Source organism: Narcine bancroftii, chromosome 7 (genome assembly GCF_036971445.1).
Source record: "Narcine bancroftii isolate sNarBan1 chromosome 7, sNarBan1.hap1, whole genome shotgun sequence".
Lineage (NCBI taxonomy): Eukaryota > Metazoa > Chordata > Chondrichthyes > Torpediniformes > Narcinidae > Narcine > Narcine bancroftii.
In genome coordinates this window covers 56,360,465-56,380,121 of record NC_091475.1, presented here as the reverse complement: position 1 = coordinate 56,380,121, position 19,657 = coordinate 56,360,465, and the positions used below count along the sequence as shown (strand labels likewise).

General features: G+C 45.5%; 1 protein-coding gene and 1 long non-coding RNA gene across 2 annotated transcripts in view; one reads left to right on the top strand and one right to left on the bottom strand.

Moving 5' to 3' along the window:
• Window positions 1-809: 809 nt before the first annotated feature.
• arxa (aristaless related homeobox a) lies at window positions 810-9,576 on the bottom strand. The gene is made up of 5 exons (XM_069890178.1): window positions 9,171-9,576; window positions 7,281-7,833; window positions 6,467-6,512; window positions 4,829-5,157; window positions 810-1,930 (listed from the first exon to the last, which is right to left on the bottom strand). Exons 1-5 carry the CDS (start codon window positions 9,355-9,357, stop codon window positions 1,690-1,692), a joined length of 1,356 nt encoding a protein of 451 aa, XP_069746279.1. The 5' UTR covers window positions 9,358-9,576; the 3' UTR covers window positions 810-1,689.
• LOC138738950 (uncharacterized) overlaps window positions 4,385-19,657 on the top strand; it is a 27,604-nt gene continuing 12,331 nt past the window's right edge. The window contains exons 1-2 of the long non-coding RNA XR_011341898.1: window positions 4,385-5,037; window positions 18,485-18,676. This is a non-coding gene — a long non-coding RNA (uncharacterized lncRNA). The remainder of the gene's footprint in view (window positions 5,038-18,484; window positions 18,677-19,657) is intronic.

Below are 19,657 nucleotides of genomic sequence, written 5' to 3'. Positions count from 1 at the left end.
ACAAATAAAAGCCCCGTCACCAACAATTACCACGAACAGTGAGGACTCAATATATGGATGCGGCTACCCAGTGTTAAGGGCAGTTTGTGGGATCGGGGTGTGACGAGGGGCGTGTGACCGGTCCTGGAACGTCAGGGATTCCGCGGACATTACCCCAAACTTGGTGAAACTCCCCTTTTTCATTCTGAACGAGGCCCGTTCGGTTAACGGGAAAATCGGGTTGTGCCAGGAACCTGACAGGATTCTGCCATCATGTGTCGCAAAAAAGGGTTCACTCGATAAGAATCGAGAAATATTGCTCTTCGGCCAAACTCGAATCAGGGTCAAAGGGGGCGTTTTCGTTAACGTCTAAGTGAACAAGAATGGGTTTAAAGTGTGTTGTGCTTTACGTATTCGTGTTTAAATTGGCTTCCTCCAATGGCCAAGACATGTCCTGATTTGTGAGTGGAAAAAAAAGACGAAGCTGAAACGAATCAGGAGGTGTTTGTACGATATTAAGGTGGGAATGGGTGGATTTTTACATAGTAAGGGAATTAAGGGATATGGGGTAAAGGTGGAGTCGAGCCCATCAGATCAGCCAGGAAGAGCGGGTCCGGGTGGCCGACTCCAGGTGCAGGAACGGACAAAGCAAAGCATAATGCCCACTGATGTGTTCCAGGTCGCCCACAAAACCGAGACACCCGTCCTGATGTTGAGTAGGGGGACTGAGACCTGGTTAGTAGTGAGTTTATTTGTATATGACAAGATGCTCGGTAATATTTTTTTCTCAAATAGTTAAGCGTTTAGAATAAGCGTCTTCTTCAATGAGCTTGTTCGGCATAACATTTTATTTCAGAGTGTCTTCACCCTCCTAGCCCATAGCAAGAAGTTACAACAGTACACGTAATATATCCACTTGTTTTTTTATAAGGTTTTCGAAATCTCTATAGTTAATAAGTTAAATAAAATGTTTCTCCATAAATAATTATTCTACGAACCTAATGCATCCACAACACTGTAATAAGATCTGCTTGATAATTCTAGAGAATAAACTTTCACAACACACTGAGTGCAATTTTTCGTTTTTTTTAAAAAAAATGTACAATAATTTCCTTGGAAATGCTGAAGAGTGACCATGTATGTACAGAATTCAATCACAGTTTAGTGACATAAGCAGTCCACTCGGATTGGCAGTATTTTGTCCCTTTGGTTTAGTAGCGAACCGCTGGTTGGCTACACCAACGTTCAAAAAAAAATCCAGGCGCAACTGACGCGTGTGTTAGAACTGGTCCGCCGCAGAAAGTCAAACTCGTTTCGATCAGAAACACCATCCCTTTAGAACGGCCCCAAACAAGCCTGGAATTAGGAAAACTATCAACTACATTGCGCGTGTTCTGAATACATCTCTTCCCTCCGCAGAACTGACCTGATTAGATCCACTCCTAGAGTATAAAAGTAAGTTTGAATCTTAATAAGACTCCTCTCCCTCTGTCAGATTTATGAATAGTCGGCACGCCACAATTCTATCTTATGAGGAGAAGGTCAGTGTTGTGATTTTAAATGTGGCTTGTTGATACGATATATATAAAAAAGAGATACTGACTACGAACATGCACAGTCTGGTAACCCAATCCACGCGGAATAAATGGTCCAGTTTCTGAATTTGGTCTTGATCAACAAACAGCCTGTGGGGAACGCCGAGGTGCGTGTTCAGCACACTTCTTTGCCAGTGGAAGGTGCGGGGAGGATGTTGAGTTGTGTGAGTTGGGCGGCATGTTCCTTGGCTTTGAGTCTGAGGGCTGCGATGCTGGACGCTCGCCTGTCTGCGGCTGCTACCGCGGGGTCTGAGAGGGCGCCAGCTTGTACTCCCCCTTCAACACCCGGGGCCGACTGTCTCAGCAGAGCAGCAGGGCCAGAGGCTCCTGTCAGCGGGCCTACTGTCGAGAAGAGCCTGCAACAGACAAGGATTTTCGACATTATAAAAAGGGAAAACGTTTCAAAACCAACGTGATCAGCTCACTACTGACTCGTGGGGGGGGGGGGGGGGGGTTGCCCTACACAAGGCGTCAAGGACTTGCATCTAACCAGACATGCAGAATGCAGATCTGATTATATTAGTAGAAGAGGAAAGTGACACAGGTGAGAAGGGGTTCAATCCTATCTATCACCTACAAGTCTTCCGCATTCTGCCACTAAATTGGTAAGGATAATGATGAATCAAGGGAGATTTGATCAACACACTGCCGCTTGCGTCATCATTACTGCAAAAGAAAACATCTTAATCTGATCTGCGTGACTCACTGCCGTAATTTCACCGCCGGAGACGATGGCTCAATGATACCATTGGACCTAGCGGGCATGACGCACGCTGCCGAGGCGAGGGCTTCGGAAACGCTCTCTCGACCTCTTCGCATTAGTGATTTGTCACAACTTTAACTACGCGCTGCACATTCTTCACTGAGCACCTCGCCAAATCACGGAACAAGCGTGGCCGCCAAACGTCAGCATGATCCAGGGAATTCTACTGCACACACACACACAATGTGTTCTGCCAACATAGGCATGGAGTTCTCCTATTGGAGATGGGTTCGCGAGAGAGGGTTTTGCCCGGGGGCTCCCGTTCCCTCCCACCCTTGGAAACGTGGGTTGACTGGGTGTAAATTGGGCGGCACGGACTCGCGGGCCGAAATGGGCTGGATGTCTAAAATTTATATTAAAAAACAATCAAAATTTATGTGGCCCGATCCTGAGAGAAGACTGTGATAAATAGAAATGGTGTTCGGTCACGATGTTTTGCAAATGATACCCTACTTGGGTTAAATTATGTTTTACAAAGCAAGATCATGGACATAATTTGATGAATAATGTCCTCACCCCCTATCCCCCATACTTTGCATTTGCTACGACTTCCCTGGATCAGGGCAAGGCATCTAAAAGGTTTGAAATTCTATCACTGGGGTGGCCCATGAGGATGTGGTTTATTGACGCCCCCCCCCCCCCCCACCAGTCATCGCATCCGAATTGGTGGAACAATTCATGCACCAGGTTGAGATGTGCCGCTCCCATGCAGCTAGAGCAGAGATGGCTCCCACCCAACAGAATCTCAAACGATTGTTTAACCACCGTTTCAACAGGGAGAGGAAGAAATCAGGCAGGCTCCTTGAAATTGCTTCCAATCAATGTATGAAGAGATGAACTTCGAAACTCAACGCTGGTCATAACCTATGACCAGGGTCAGCCAAGGCCCATTGTATCCACGGTTCTGTTGACAACGGACACCTTTGAATCATGTATTTGATGCCCCTTCAAGGAATGGCCTGCCACAGTGGATTAGGATTGGCTTCACTGGGGTAAGTGGCTCTTGCTGTTCAATCCCAACGTGGCGATCCGCCAGGTATGATTTTCCACTCAGGCAAGTAAACCTTGGCTCTTGCCCCGAACTGCCTTGGAGTTGGAGAAGCGAGGAGAGGGAACAAGTGGAAAGAAGATAAATTCTCTGAATTAGACAAATGGAAACTAGTCATTTGGTTTGGAAGTGTTTTCAGATGATGATGGGTTCTGCACATGGCGGGTCCTTGACTGATTTCAACTAGTGCAGTAAAACTGACACGCAGCTGTATACGGAGTAAACTGTATCGGACAAATCATACCCCAGAAATGCTTGTAAGAATAAACAAACCCAGCATTACACACCTATCTAAAATGAAAAGCAGTGTCTCAATCGGTGGGTGGCTCGACTGGTTAGTTTTGTATTGCCCATCAATGCTAAAACGAGCGGGCCGCGGAAAATCATTTTCAAATAGTGCAGACAACACCACACTGTTCCACAAAGTTCGAGCATATACATCACAAATTTCGGGCAGCCTTGACACGTTGAACGGGCATGGTTGGAAAGAGCGAGTTACTTCACTCGTCCCCGTTTGCGCAGTGGCCAGCACCGTCCTAAATCTCTTTGCCACAGCTCGCCAGTCCATCGATACAAGTCATCCATAAGTTTACATTTCTATAAGCGGACAACGAATAAATACTTCAGTTTATTTTTGGTTATTTGTTACACGTAACCTCTGTGAATGGCCCACTCAAAATCAAAACCAGTGTCTGCCAAGGCAGGGGATTAATCCCATGAAACAATTAGTCATGCTGTATAATAGAAACGCTTTTAGAATATTTACACCCATATCTTGGATGAAGAAAAAACTTTCGGTGATGGCGGAATTTATACGATGCCCAACATTTATTGCCTTGCCCCCTGGCATTGAGGAATATTGTCTCAATCACTGTACCTGACGGCTACGAATAAAATCTGTTCCTACAAGAAATGTTTTCCATTTTCAGGGGGAGGGGAGAGAAACCGCGAAATAAATTCTGCCACGCCCTCCAACACGGTTTTGCAACGGGCTAGAACCTCACAGCCGTTTCATCTGGGCGCCGCTCATCAGAGAGAAAAAAATACTGCTCGAAGTTGAGGGGGTGCTGTTCCTGCGGTCCGTTGCAAAGAAATTTGCACCTTCGGCGATGTTGCGGTCTGTGGGCCATTCACCACCCCCCGCCAAGTTTGGCTCCTCTTGAACTCTGCTGTTACTTGTGTGTGTGTGTATATATACAAGTGATTTTGATAACGGCCTGTTGGCGAATCTGTCCCATTTCCAGTGAGATTTAAAAAAAAATAACCACCACGCTGGCTGTTCAAGTTCGCAGAAATGCCTGTTCAACTGCTGTGACTCACGGTTTCCCCCCCCCCCCCCTGCTGAGGCTTTTGCAATTGTAGCTTTGAGGAATGGTTTGGGAAGAAATGCCTCGCCGAGGTTGCAGAGAGGCGAACGGGAGGCTTCCTTCTCCGCGCTCTTACCTGCCGAAGTGCGGGGTGATGAAAGGATGTCTGAACATCGCGGCTCCCAGGAAGGTGCCGAGGCCCAGCGGGGCTCCGCTTGGGGAGAGGGCCGCCGAGCCAGGCGGAGGTGGGATCCCGGGAAAAGCGGCAGCTGCGGCCGCTGCAGCGGCGGCTGCCGACCAGGCGGACTCGAGGCTCGGATGGTGCCCGAAGGGACTGCCGTCAAGGTAAGGTCCCAGCGGATGGCCCGCTCCCAGCGGGCTTGGGAACGGCAAACCTCCAGGATGGTTCTGCGCTCCGGCTTTTTCTCGCTTTCGCCATTTGGCTCTGCGATTCTGAAACCAAACCTGGAAAAGAAAAGAAAACTTCTCTGTCGCAAAACTTCCCATATAGTGTAGGCAAACCATGACTGAAAACGTTCAGAATCAGGATTTCTTGTCATGAACAAGTCATAAAATGTGGTGTTTTCACATTTCTCAATACTGAAGCTAAATGATTCCAGGAACACGATGTAAAAATTAATATGGCTATAGCTGAATTTAAGTTGCGGCGTGGGAAGTAAGGTGTGCGCCGACATCCGGCACGAGTGTTATGGAATGATTGGAAACTTCTCACTTTGCGGTCATGTGAGCGAACCCTAAACCTCCCTGAGTGCATTATACACGTCGTGTGAATCAGGAATCAAACCAAGCCATTGTTTCCGCTCTTCGAACCCCACCCAACCCCCCTAAAAAAACCCCAACATAAATCATCAGACCCAAATACGATCACACAATGAGTTAAAACGACGCAGTGCATAAATCATCGTCTTAAACTTGTGAGAACTTGGTGTTGCACGAGGAAGTCATATTGGGGTTGGGGCTTATTAATTGTAAACGATTACAGTTGCAAAATTTGTGGCATCCTTGCTAAATTGTCCTTAATTAATTTTGATGAATCATCCTTAAAATAAGAGGTGAGAATGCATTTAGTACGAGAAGATTTCTCAAGTTTTATTGAGTTCAAACTGCCTTCAGAAAATAAAGTGGGGAGGGGGTGGGTGTAGAGAGAGAGAGAGAGGAGGGAACATTATTTAACTTTCCCACGACTGCCTGAGCGGAAAATAATCATTCCTGGCTGCCTGTCACGTTGCGTATTTGACAATAGAACAATGTGTCAACAGACCGAGGGAGAATCTCATCATTAGCCCTTCTAATGCAAGAAGCTGTTGTGTAGTAAATGAGCCATATGGAATTTATTAGGTCTTATCAGCGCTCGATTGTAACTGTAAAGTGATTTACTCGGCCTTTACCTCCCAACATATGTTTCATGTGGCTCGCGTTCGCAATAAGGCATCAATCCTAATGTTTATCGTCGCTTTGGTTATGAGACTTTGAGAGAAAATGCACTGTGGTGTGGATCCTATCAACTCCGACGGTACTTCACTGCTGCACCCTTGCTCTTGTTCACTGAAAGCCAAGGGAATCAGCCCCCTCTGTTCTAATGTTCCCGGTTGCCGTGGCGCCGAAACATTCCCATTACAGTATTCGCATCTGTACAAAGTCTGCACATTACAGCCGTCATCGTCCAGAATAGTACAGATCGAGGCGTCCACTGGGATTAAATTAAGGGCCAACAATTGTAAATGACAAATAATATGGACCGAATAAGACTTACTTGCACCCGAGCTTCCGTTAAGTCAAGCCTCATCGCCAGTTCCTCCCTGAACGAAACAAACAGAAAAGCAGTGAAGATACACTTTAGACCCTCCGATGTTCCGCGGTAACGGGCCAAAAATTGCACGTATCGGGCAAATCAAACGGCCCGTTTCCTACATTATCGAGAAAACAACCCTTAGGGGTGCGGAAAGTCGCCAGTCTTGTGTGTCCATTTGACGCCACGTTCCATTTAAAAGGGAGTTTTCAAATCGGTCACGTACAATCACTGAGATTGTCGAAGACACAACTTTCATTCTTAAACTTCCTCTTCAACAACAGCCCCAGCAACAAACTCGACTTTCTCTGAAGTACGAAATATTACGCTCGCACGCTGGCCTAAAGTCGCTTCGTGCAAGCTATCCGATCTGCTCTCAGGGACGGACCGGGTGAACTTGCGTGTTCCCCCGCATTTATCTACTTGCAAAACAAAAATAAAGAAACAAAAAGATCACGGGCGAGATGGGATCTTTTCTACAAGTTGGGACGATCAAGGGGAGATGCCTTGACAATGACCGGGTGAAGGGCAGCCGAACACACACTCGTGGGGCCCCGCATTGCGAGCACCATGGTCCAATTGGGCACTCCTCACTTGGATTGAAGGGCCACCGCCTGGAATGTTTAGCGCCTTCCCGTCGATTACCCCGAATTATTTATTCATCTGATTTGCAATGTTTGTTCGTCGGCGAGTTTGAATTCAACGAGAATGTGCCGGCTACAAATGTCAGCCTGTGTGAGTTGTATTGGGGTTGACCTGGTGGTGACCGTGCGGTTACCTGGTGAAGACATCGGGGTAGTGCGTTTTCTGAAAAGCCCGCTCGAGTTCTTCCAGCTGATAGCTGGTGAATGTAGTCCTATATCGCCGCTGCTTTCTCTTTAACATGCCTTCTTCAGAGTCACTGCCGGCTGACAAACACAAGCTGTCCTCGCTGTCCTTCACATCCACGTCCGTTTGAACCTCTTCCACCAGCTTCGGGGACAAGTCATTTTCCACCGCACCCTCTTTTGCGTCTCCCTCGAACGATTTGTCGGCCGGGTCCAGCGACTCTAAACCCGGGGACCCGGGCAGGTTGGGCGCGCTGTCCGCTTTGACGAGGCTGAAGTTTTCTTTGTAGGATTTACTGCGGCTGATGTTGACTTGCGGAGCCTGGCTGATTTTCAGATCGGCGTTTCGGAATGGTTCGGACGACCGCTCCCTTTCCAATCTCTCGTTACCAATCTCATTAAATCCCCGAGAGTCTAGGATTTTCCCCCCGTGCCCGTAGAGTCTTCGAAATTTAGGAGGGAGATGCAGCTCCGTATCAAACGACACGTTTTCCTTGGGCGATTCTGGATGCATAATTTAAAAAAAAGCACAAGAATTAAATCACAGTCACTTACTCTCAACAAGCTAATTATTAATGAGCCTTTCTCGAGATGGCATAATTTTATCCCTGTCAACTGGCGCTCAAACCTGAAACACACGGCCGGCACTCGATTTGTTTGGCAGGCGAAGTCATAAATGAGAGTGAAATGTTGGCAAAGACTTTCGCCACCATTTGGCAAACACCGTTTAATCAACATTGAAAATCTGGGGAGAGCAACTGGTTAACGTGCAAAACGAATGCAAATTGTCATCACCCCCACAGCGCTCGTTAATAAATGAGCCGAGCGAGAGCCCCAGACCGTGTCTTCACTGGGCATCTACCGAAGAGTTTAAACCACAATAACAAAGTCTCTCTCCATGAACAATACTTTTTTTTTAAAAATCCCCTTTTTTACCCAAATAATCAGTTGGGGGGGGGGGGTGGCTGGGGAGTACAAATCCCCCCCCTTGAAAGTTTGGTGGATGAAAATGTTTCAGGATGGGCAAGAACCAGACGGAATCTCGAAACTCTGCAGAGAGCCTCTGCACTTATTCCTGGGACGACGGCAAGAAGTTGCGAGATGCCGACAGATTTTAGTCAATATTTTCTCATTTGTCAGCTCGCACTTTTGAGAATTAGAAACATCTTGACTCTTCATTAATCGGTCAGCACATTCTGCTGAAATGCGCTCCTCGCTGTCCTAAAACGAAAATTACTAATTCATTGAACAATATGGTTTATGTTTCAAAACAAGCGGATAAGAAAAAAGCCCTAAAAGCCCTTCATCCCTTTTCCGACGCTTAAAATGATGGACATCGGTTGGAATATCACCGATTCGTAGGAAAGGTGTGAACGCTAGAAATGAACCTCAGTCAACACACACGGCGAAATTCGATATTGTTTTGTTTATCTACAGAATATTTTGTGAGGAACCAATCGCAAACACTTGATTACTTTCAAAGACATAAATCACTACAAACAAATGTCTACGGTTTTATGTGAATTAAAATACCGTGCACGACTCGATAAATTAATCTACATTCCTTGGAACATATCGCTTGTCAGAACCGATGTTTGGACGATTGCAAAACGACACCGTATTTTTCAAGTTTTTTTTTATATACTGTGTATGCCCACACAAAAATATGCCAACAAAGTTCCAACAATATTCCAGCACTGAAGTTAGAAAAACACTCGCATCTCTTGGGCAGAAATGTTTCTTATTTTTTAAAAAAAAGCAAAAAGAGCAGACTGGTTCTGTGATCGATTGAAGCCACAGTCAATCCACCCTCCCTCCTCTCACTGAACAAACCTCCTCACCTTCGCTTGCGGAGTCCGGGTCATTTCTGGCTGCGAGCAGGGGCAATGCTTGAGCTCCAATGCACCTAATCTTACAGGGGCTTCTCCTGCCCAGAATACTGTCAATGCAGTAAGAAGAGAGCAAAGTTGGAGATTTACTTTTGCACTCGGGTCTCTCGCAGATCTCCTCCTTGTACTGGGTTGTCATGGTTCGAGCCTGGCTTGTGGGGTGGCCGCAGGCTGCGATTCTCCCACTTGTACAGCGATCGCTCTTGATCTGATCGAGGGACTAATGACATTTGTATTGAGCTGTAATTGCTTTCCTCTCCATTCTCCAATGCACGTGCTGAGTCCCCTGTGATTGGCTCACAAAGGTCTGGGGAGACTTTTTTTCCCACTTTCCTCCAACTCCAGAAAAAACGCGGATCTGGAGTTCATAGGAACGAACCAAATTAAAGAGCCGCCCCCCCCCCCCCGCTCGATCGAGCCGGGGCAGAACAGCTGTTGGAGCTCTCAGCAGACACAGAGAGGCGGGACAGGCATGCCCAGACTGCGGGAGAGCCCAGACTGCGCCCGCCTCGCCGGAGCAATGAACTCTTTGCCGTTTCTGCTCTCACAAGTTGACACGTTGTGACTTCGACCGTTTCCAACCACACTCTGGATCTTGAAGGTCAGGGTACGTTTCATGTATATCGTACTGAGCTTTCTGTGTCTGCTATTTATAAACACCGCCGATGCCCTAACGTTCGCGAAAAAGTACCAGCCAAAATTCTGTAATATGATATTTCCAGATTCATCGCAACTCCACCCCCAACTCTGTTGATTAACTTTGGTCGTTTCCAACACAAATCAAGGGGTTAGATCGTTGTTATTTGATGTTTGCTTCGTTATTCTTTTGAATGTTCCCTTTCTCACCAGACAATTATTGTCAGCAGGCAAATGACATGGATTGATGGGTTTTTTGGGGGAACAATTTAAGACCTTGGCGCTGCCCAAGTCAGGAAAGCTGGCACGTTAAATAATCCAGAACAGGTCTTCTTAACCACCCCCTCCTCATCCATCAAATTAAAGGATAGATTAACTTGTAATATGATATATTAAACGTTCATGTTCGTTGCTAAACGTGTTTTCCAATAACACCGATAGCCGTGATTTTTTTTAAAGAAACTGATCTCATCAATGAACAAGAGCGTCTGCAGACATGAATGCAATTCGGACTTAGTTCACTGATGCCGAGGACATTCCAACATTTTTATAATAATCCTCCAAGAAATGATTTGTTCTATCAGACCCAATTGTTTTTTTTATATAAAAATCACACTTTTAGATGTTATAATTATCGAAACAACCGCCTATTTATTCCTGGGAAACGTCCCGTGCAAATGGCGATTTGCAGATGTTTCTCAAGGGAACACTTGGCGACTTTTTTTAAAAAAAAGGGCGCAGAGCGTGACTTCCCGGGGAAGCCTGAGTCGCTGTTGGTTTCCCAACTCGGATCTAAATGTCATGACTTAGTGGGAAACGTCCAACGATCGTCCAATCGGCACCGGGCGACAGACAGGGGTTGTCCGTTTGAAAACAAAAATAATATATCTAACTTTTTGGAAGTAACATGCTTAGGGTTAAAAATAACCAGTTAAACGTATAGAATTCCAGTCGAGACACTATTGACACCAGAGAGGGGTGAAAAACTCGGTCTAAGAGGGGAGCTTGAGTGTGAACATGTATCTGTCTCGATCAGATCCGAAATCTGGCAGTGCGGGGAAGAACGCCTGCCCAATCCTGTGCATTATAGACTCACCTGAACACGCACCCATTTGCAACTGAATCACGAAAAGGAATATGACATGACAAAGGTGATGCGTTGTATTTTTGACATGACATTCACGGAGACTCGTACTTTTAATTAACAAGGACGGGAACAGACATAATACTATCTTATTTTCCCCGCACCTGTCTCAAAGTGATTAGAAATGCAAACGAAACTGCCTTTGACGGCAGGGATACAGGATTCCTGCTCTGTTGCGATGGATAAAAGATCTGCGTGTCGCGGAATCTAAACAAAGTCGGCTTCCACCATTTGAAATCATCGCAAGGTGGCTTTGGTGTTGCCACAGAGGGTTCCTTCCCTCTGTCAGTGGAGGGACGACTGTGAACTGTGCCAGCATTGCCGCCGAGCGCCACCGGCGATGCTCCAGTTCCAACCCCAATTCATGGGCTTCACATTCGTTTATTGACGAGGACGAGGGCGTCTGAATTTCCATGCGCGTTTACCCCGGGAATGAAGTGAGAACATGGTGGAGGCCCTGATTGTTCCTTCCTCTAAACGAATGAAATCGACGCAAATGACATCGTCTCGGCGATTAAAAGTGCCAGCTATGTTAATGAAAAAAGAGCATTATTAACACTCGTAATTAACTCCTCGCTTCTAATCGAATGTGTCCTTCTTACTCAACACAAACACAGACAGATACGAGCTCATGACGTTGGAACCAATCGCTTGATTTTATGCCATTTTGTTTGGAAAGAAATAAATTCCTTCAAGAGTAAGATATGTCGAGGTTGTTTATATTATGCAGTTTGCTTTGCCCCCACAACCCGGCGGCTGTACAGTTCATATCTCAAACGAGCCCCACCACATCTGAACTAGACAACAGAAGTCGAGATCCCTGTCCACTTGAATCAGATTGGACCAGTCGCCGCATCACCAGGTATGAAATAGGACCAGCACTCCCCCCCCCCCCCACCCCGACATGGGCAGAACAGCCACATATGGCAGGGGAAAATAACTTATCACTGAGAAACACGGGGCAAAACTGAGAAGATTTATTCCTTTTAAACAAGGATGATATTAAACTGAACTCGGATTTGCCAGGAGCGAAGGAAGAGATGATAAGGGAAGATTCCCCGCAGGGAGCGCAGAAATGAAACGGCCCGGGAGTTTTCCCAATTTCTGCCAACATAATTATCGGGAACATGCAGAGGGGTGAACTTCCCACCCGGTTTGTTTTCGCAGTTTATATGGTGAAGGAGGCACGACAATTATTTGCACGAAACACAGCATCACCGATTCCCTTTCACTTCTGCGCCAAGTTGTGTAAACCGAATTGATTGTTTTTTTTTAAAAAAGCAGATTTTTAAACAAAATAAATTCAGGAAGCCAGTCTAAAGAGTCAATAGCTCGCACAAATTAAGAGGTTCCAATAGATTTGCATGATATATATCTTTATTTTTAAATGGTTTTGTGTTTTGACAAACTATTCCTTCTTCAATCGAACTCCATAAAAGTTGGATTATTACAGGCGCGCAGGACGGTTGACGCTGACATTTACGAGCAGGGTCAGCGACAGGTGCCCCGCTGATCCCTCTCATTTGTTATCAATGCGTTCAATTTCAAATATTACCCACCCCCTCCCCACACACACACACCCACCCGTACATACATCCACACACACACACACACATACCCATACATACACTCACAAACACACCCCCACCCACATATACATCCACACACCCCCACCCACCCGTACACACATCCACACGCACACACACACTCACCCAATCACCCATACATACACACGCCCACTCACCCATACACACACCTACTCACTCATAAATATATACATATATATATATATATATACACGTCCACACACCCACCCACCCACCCATACATACATGCACCCATCCATACATGCACACACCCACTCACCCACCCACACACACACTCCGGACAATCCTGATCCCCAATCCCTCTAAAACTTTTTCAATGGCAAGATAGCTCGGGGTTCCGAACGCCGAGAGAATAGTGAGCCGATATCCTTTGCACGTTGCCGTTTAATGCGAGACCCAAGTTTCAACGCCGGCGTTTCCACTTCTTCAATGACATTCAACGTTTCGTTGATCTCTCACGGGCACCTTTTGAAAGTATCCCATTCGGTTTTTCTTTTGTTATGGAGAGCGGGTTCATTCGCTTAAACAAAAAAAAACCCAGCACAAGTCTGTCCGCTTGATTCTAAACCTCCAACCACATCTTTAAATTGCACGCAAAATAGCCCAGATCTCAAAGCTTCATGAAAACCTGCAGTCGGACGCAAGTAACTGCGACCTGGGAATGACCTAACCCCCCGCAATTAAACCCCCAAAGGTCTTGGAGCGGGTGCATGAAAGAATATTTTGACAGGATCCGCAGGGTCAATGGAAAGCACTGATTTCTCCCCCACTTTTGTTTCGGGTGTCAATTGAGTGCGGAGCGCCCTGAGGTGTGTGGAAATGAGCCTGCTGTTAAACAGATTGTTGGGGTGTCCGCACATCCAGATTCAAAATGATGCAGACTCAATGGATCGAGTCTCTTAAAAGGGACCAGAAAAAATGTTATTCAGCATTGATTGGGGGGGGGGGGGGAATCCCCTCTTTTCCACCAGTCCGCGTCACATTGCAAGGTTATATACTTTTTAAAGAAGTGATCAGAAATTGGTCGTGTTTTTTTTAAATTTAGACGGCGGGCTTGGCCCCACTCTGTAGCCTGGGCTTCTGGGGGAGTAACAATGTTTTTCCTCTTCGGAAAAGCGAAGCCAACGTTTGGAGAGTCGGAATCAGAAAATGATCAGTGAGGTGGCACCATCTGGTGCTCAGAGCATCGACGGGCGATTTGCGTCGCTCCCTGAGCTACCGGGAAGGGGGATATTCCCATCTATTTTAGACCATTCATTGAACAGGCTGGAGCAAACCAGGGAATAGTCCCGGAGCCTTCTTTCTTGGCCACCATGTTCTGAGCAATTAGATTTTTGATTTGGAATGAATGCTTCTGTATTGAAAAGGATAGTGGACTTCCTCATTTCCCTCCACAGATGGTGCCTTACCTGTTGATTTATTTCAGTACCTGCCGTCTCCAGTTCAGATCCAGCTTTTTAAAAAAATGACATCTTGCCATTTATGCATATTTTCGTGATTGCACAGCTATGTGCATTTATTTAGCGGCATCAACATTATCAGATAAAATAATTGGTAGAACAGCACCTCATCTTCCATCTGGGTACCCTCCAACCAGATGGCATTAACATTGACTTCTCCATTAAACCACCCCCCCCCCCCACTGCCATCGCCTTTCCCCCAGCTCTCTTTCCCCTCCACCCCTGCTCTCTCCCCTTTCCACTCTGTCTCCTTTCACAGAGACAAAATCAATTCTCACCTCTCCTCTTATTATAACCATTTCAACACCTTTTATTGGACTGGATTCCTCCCCCAGCCAGTTGTTAGTCTTTACTTTTATGCACATTTTACTCTTATGCTTATTCCTTGAAGAAAGGCTCAGGCCTGAAACGTCCATAAAATATCTTCACCTACTACTTACATAGCAGGCCTGCTGCCTCTCATCTCCAGCAACCTGGGTTCAAGCTTGACATTCAGTGTCATCTGCGTGGAGTTGGAGCATTTTCCTATCAGAGAGGAGAAAAGTAAACTTTTGTTCAATGATCTCCAAAATATTCTTTGCAAATGGATACAGAGTAATTGAGTTGATTTTGGAGATTTTGAAAAAAGGTTTCTTGCCACCGGTTGGCCCCAGGCCATGCCGTATGGTGCTCAATGCAGCAGACATGGCGTAAACCTTTATAACATTGCGTATTTCAGATTTGAGAGTTATTGTCAGAGTACATACATGACATCACGTACAACCCCAAGGTTCTTTATCCTGTGGGGGAGGCGGAAATACAACTTAGTGGTAGTGCAAGAAACTGTTCACAGCGTAAACATGTAAAAAAATAAAGAAATACAAACAAACTGCAATTCAGAGTGAAAAAAAAATCATTGAATTTCAAAAGTAAGAGTCCCTAAATCAGTCTCTGACTGAGTTTGTCGTTGAGGAGTCTGATGGTGGAGGGGTAGCAACTGTTCCTGAACCTGGTGGTGCGAGTCTTGAGGCAGCTAGTCCTCTTTTCCGATGGTAGCAGCGAGAACAGAGTGTGGATCCTTGATGATTGCTGACGGCAGTGTTCCCTGTAGATGTTCTCGATGGTGGGGAGGGTTTTGCCTGTGATGTCCTGGGCTGCATGCACTATCTTTTGCAGGGCTTTATGCTCAGGGGTATAGGTATCTCCATACCCCATACATTTTCCCCAATGCTTAAAGTGGCCCAGGATTTGAGGTGGTGATTATATTCGACAGGTAAAGGTGCCACAAGACTCACACCACCAGGTTCAGGAACAGCTGCTCCCCCACCACCATTAGACAACCTCAATTACAACCTCAATCAGGGGCTCGTTTAGGACTCTCACTTATGCACATTTTTGATTTTTAGAATTCTCTCTGCATTGCACATTTTGTTAACTTTCGTTATCAGTTTACAGTTCTTTATTTGTTTACCTTGTAAAGGTTTTGTTTTGCCCCACCAATAAGACGCACAATATATATCCAAAAACCGTTCAACCAAAATTTTCGTATATCAGAGTATTTTTTTGGCTGAGACATGTCACAATTTGAAAGAAGATTGAATTTTCTTTTACCTAACGTGCAACAGGGAATCAGTTTTACAAAGGACCTTTGTCCACAGGTTACACATTGAAGGAAAGGACAACACTGATTATTTATTTATAAATTGTAATTTTTTTTGCCATGAGTTACTGCAGCTTTGTGATAAATTGCGTGGTGGCATTCTTAGAATTTGAAATGAATATTGTGCTCTCTTTACGCTCACCCGAGCCATGCTCTCTTTTGCTCACCAGAGCTACGCTCTCTCCCCACTCGCCCACACAAGCTGTGCTCTTTTTCCGCCCGCCCGAGCTGCTCCCCCTGTCGAATACCCATTTCAGCGGGTTCGTAGAAATTCTGCTGGAGGACAATCCCTGGGACTGTACGTACAATCTCCTACCACTTACAGTTGAGATGAGACCTCGGGCTCCCAAGCAGGAGAGGGGACCTCTGACTCTCGGGCAGGATTGGTGATGGCAGTGGGGAGGGGTTGGGGATCAGCGATGGCTTCTGCAGCTGGATCCTTGACTTTCTCATTGGAAGATTCAGCCAGTACAAATTGGAAACACTCCTGATCAACACAGGCACACCACAAGGATGTGTGCTTAACCCACTGCTCTACTCGTTATACACCCACAACTGTGTGGCTAGGCACAATCCCAATACTCTCTACATTTGCTGATGACATGATAGTTGTTGGCAGAATCACAAGCAGCAATGAGGACGTGGACAGGGGGAATATAGACCAGCTCTTTGAGTGGAGTCACATCAACAACCTTGTGCTCAACGTTAGCAAATCCAAGGAGACGATTGTGGACTTCAGGAGGAAGTCAGGGGAACACGACCCAGTCCTCATCAAGGGCTCAGTAGTGCACAGGGTCAAAGACTTCAAATTCCTGGGTGTCAACATCTCCGAGGATCTGTCCTGGAGCCTCCATGTTGATGCAATCGTGAAGAAGGCTTGCCAGCGGCTATACTTTGTAAGGCACTTGAGGAGAATCAGAATGTCACCAAAAACTCCCAAAAACTTCTACAGGTGGACCGTGGAGAGCATTCTGTTTGGTGACATCACTGTCTGGCATAGAGGACAAGTAAAAACTCCAGAGGGTTGTTGACTTGGCCTGCGACATCACAGGCACGAGACTTCACTCCATTGAGGACATCTACAGGAGGGGGTGTCTTAAAAAAGCAGCCTCTATCCTCAAAGTCTCCCACCACCCAGGCCATGCCCACTTTACTCTGCTACCATTGGGAAAAAAGTACAGGAGCCACAAGACGAGCACTCAGCAGCACAAGGACAGCTTCTTCTCTGCTCCCATCAGGTTCCTGAATGATCAATGAACCAAAGATGCTGCCCTACTGTTCATGCACTACTTTTTAAAAATTATATTATTGTTGTTGATAATATATATGTTTGCACCGTGACGCTGCCGCAAAACACAGAATTTCATGACTTGTTCATGACAATAAATTCTGATTCTGATTCTGAAGCGTTCTGCTGGGGCTACTGAGTTGCTTAAAGAAATCTCTTGATTATCCAAAAAATCTGTATAACCGATATTGGTCAGGTCCTAAGCATCTTGGATAATCGGAAACATACTGTAATTCTACCTCGTCCGCAAGAGAGGGTTTTATGTGATGTCATGTATGTACTCTGACAATAAATCTGAATCTGAAATCTTTATTGTATTATCTAATCCCCTTGAAGAATCATTTGTAGGAGGCAAAACAATATAAAAATGGTTTATTGTTAATTTGAGTCATGCAACCCAATCCAACAGTTATATGCCAATCATAATGGCAGCTTGTAAGTGTGATTACTGGGTTTATAGAGAGTGGTTGAAATTCACGATCAACAAAGTGAGTGGAAGCGTTTGGGCTTTCCAACACTGAGAACCATTATAGCACAGCTATTGTAACTTCCATGACATCAGTCAATTTCAGCTTCTCTCAGTTCATTGCCTGCCATTTTAATAGAAAATATGTTTTACACAGTGAAGTGTAATATACAATTCTTTGCCGATAAGTTTGATTTTCTATCAGTGTTAACATAGCTCACAGATCGTCATTTCAAATGAAATTGAATTGAGGATTGCAACAGCAACCTGGATATGTACAAAAATGAGACCCTTCTGGGTAGAACTAGACCAAGTCCTAGAAAAAAAAATCATAGGTAAAGAATTCCCATAGGACCCAGAGCTGTTCCTGTTGGGAAATATGGTGGACCTAAGGTTTAAGATGAACCTGCCCAAATTCCAAATCCAATTTGTAATATTGCATTGACAGTGGCCAGGAAGTGCATAGCAATTACCTGGAAATCTGACTCTCACTTTCCCTGGAAAAAATTGTGTATAACTTAAGGAAAAAAATATTACACCTTCCTAAAAAATTGGCAACCATATTTAAATTTTATAGGAACACTGTTATAGCATGGATCTGTGTATCTTGGCACCCTGTCTCCCCCATCTATTCTTCTACCCCAGTCAAGGAAAATGTACTCCAGCCTCCGTGCCGGCCGTCGGGCCATGACAAATCCCTGATGTGTTCCCTACCTTTGCAGTGGGTGCGTAACTGTGGTTGGTTAAGTGTGGGGATGGGGGAGGGAGGGGGTAAAATGGCTCAGACTCCACGGCGAATTTTGTAACTGTAATTTCTGATTGATTACTGGAAATGAGTTTGAGTTTGAACATTTATAAATAAAATAGTCAAAAAAATGAATTGAGCAGAGTTGACATATTATCTACTGACATTAAGTATGTTTTCAAACTGTTCTCTTTCTTGTTACATCTGCAGCATTTGTGGAAAATGTGGAGAAAGAAAGAAAAATAGCTAATTACTGTTGTTTTATTGTTTTTCCTTTGCAGTCTTGTAACTGAGGGGCATACACTTCTGATCAACAGGGAAACAACAGCCTTGTTTGAAGAATGAAGCCGGTTGGAAACTTATCTTTCCTAATTATTTCTCCTTTTGTATTCTACACCTAATATGTCCTTTACCACTACTGTAAGCAACAAGGTCGCCCTCTTCTGGACACTGGTCAGAATATCTGGAGCCTGGTAGGAATAGCAAGCTGCTTTGCTCATCTTGTTGGAGAAAATGTGCCGTTTACAATTGCAAAAAGGGTAAAAGCATGAAAAGATCTTGGGGTATACAGGGCCGGTGCCAGACTATTTTTCACCCTAGGCCGGGCTGAGTGTGAGGTGGGGTCTAGAGAAAGGGGGCGCTTACCATGTTAAATGCAGCATCCCAGGCTCCGTGGGCCAATGCGTGGCCATGTTTCTTCTTGCAGGCATGCGCTAGTGCTGGCTGGCACATGCGCAATGGATTGGAGTGCTAGGGCCTAGCATCGCTAGTGTCCCATCCCCTCCCTCCGATGGAAGAGACGCTAGTGCCCCCAGTACTCCAATCCATCAAGCACACACAAGAAGAAACATGGCCGCGCATGGCCTACGGACCCCCGGGTCGCCACATTTAACATGGTAAGACCCTGCTTTCTGCCCCTACACTTCCAAATGGAGGATAAATTAACATACAGCTCGAGGTGTCACCAGATGGAGGACAGATTACTTGAAAAGCCAGACTGTCCGGAACTAAAACCGGACATCTGGGCACAGTGCCCCTCTGAGGTGTGCGCCCTAGGCAGCTGCCTAATGATAGAACATTGAACACACAATGACCCTGCAAAGGAAAGGATGTCTGCCCGTGATGACTTTGCTGGCCATGATGCTATTTTAAACTGCCCCTATCTACCTGCACGTGGTCTCTATTCCTCCATTCCCTGATTGTTCATGTGCCTCATTAATGTTACCAATATATCTGCTTCTACCATCTTCTCTGGCAACACATTTTAGACACCCACCACTCTTTGTGTTAAAAACATGCCTCATAAATCTTTCATCTTTCCCCCTCTTACCCGATAGATGTGCTGTCTCATATTTAATATTTTCATCCTGGGAGTAAGACTATCTCTGCCTCTCATACTTTTATGCATTTTCATCAACCATTCAAGAGAGAAAACCACCAAGTTTATTCAAACT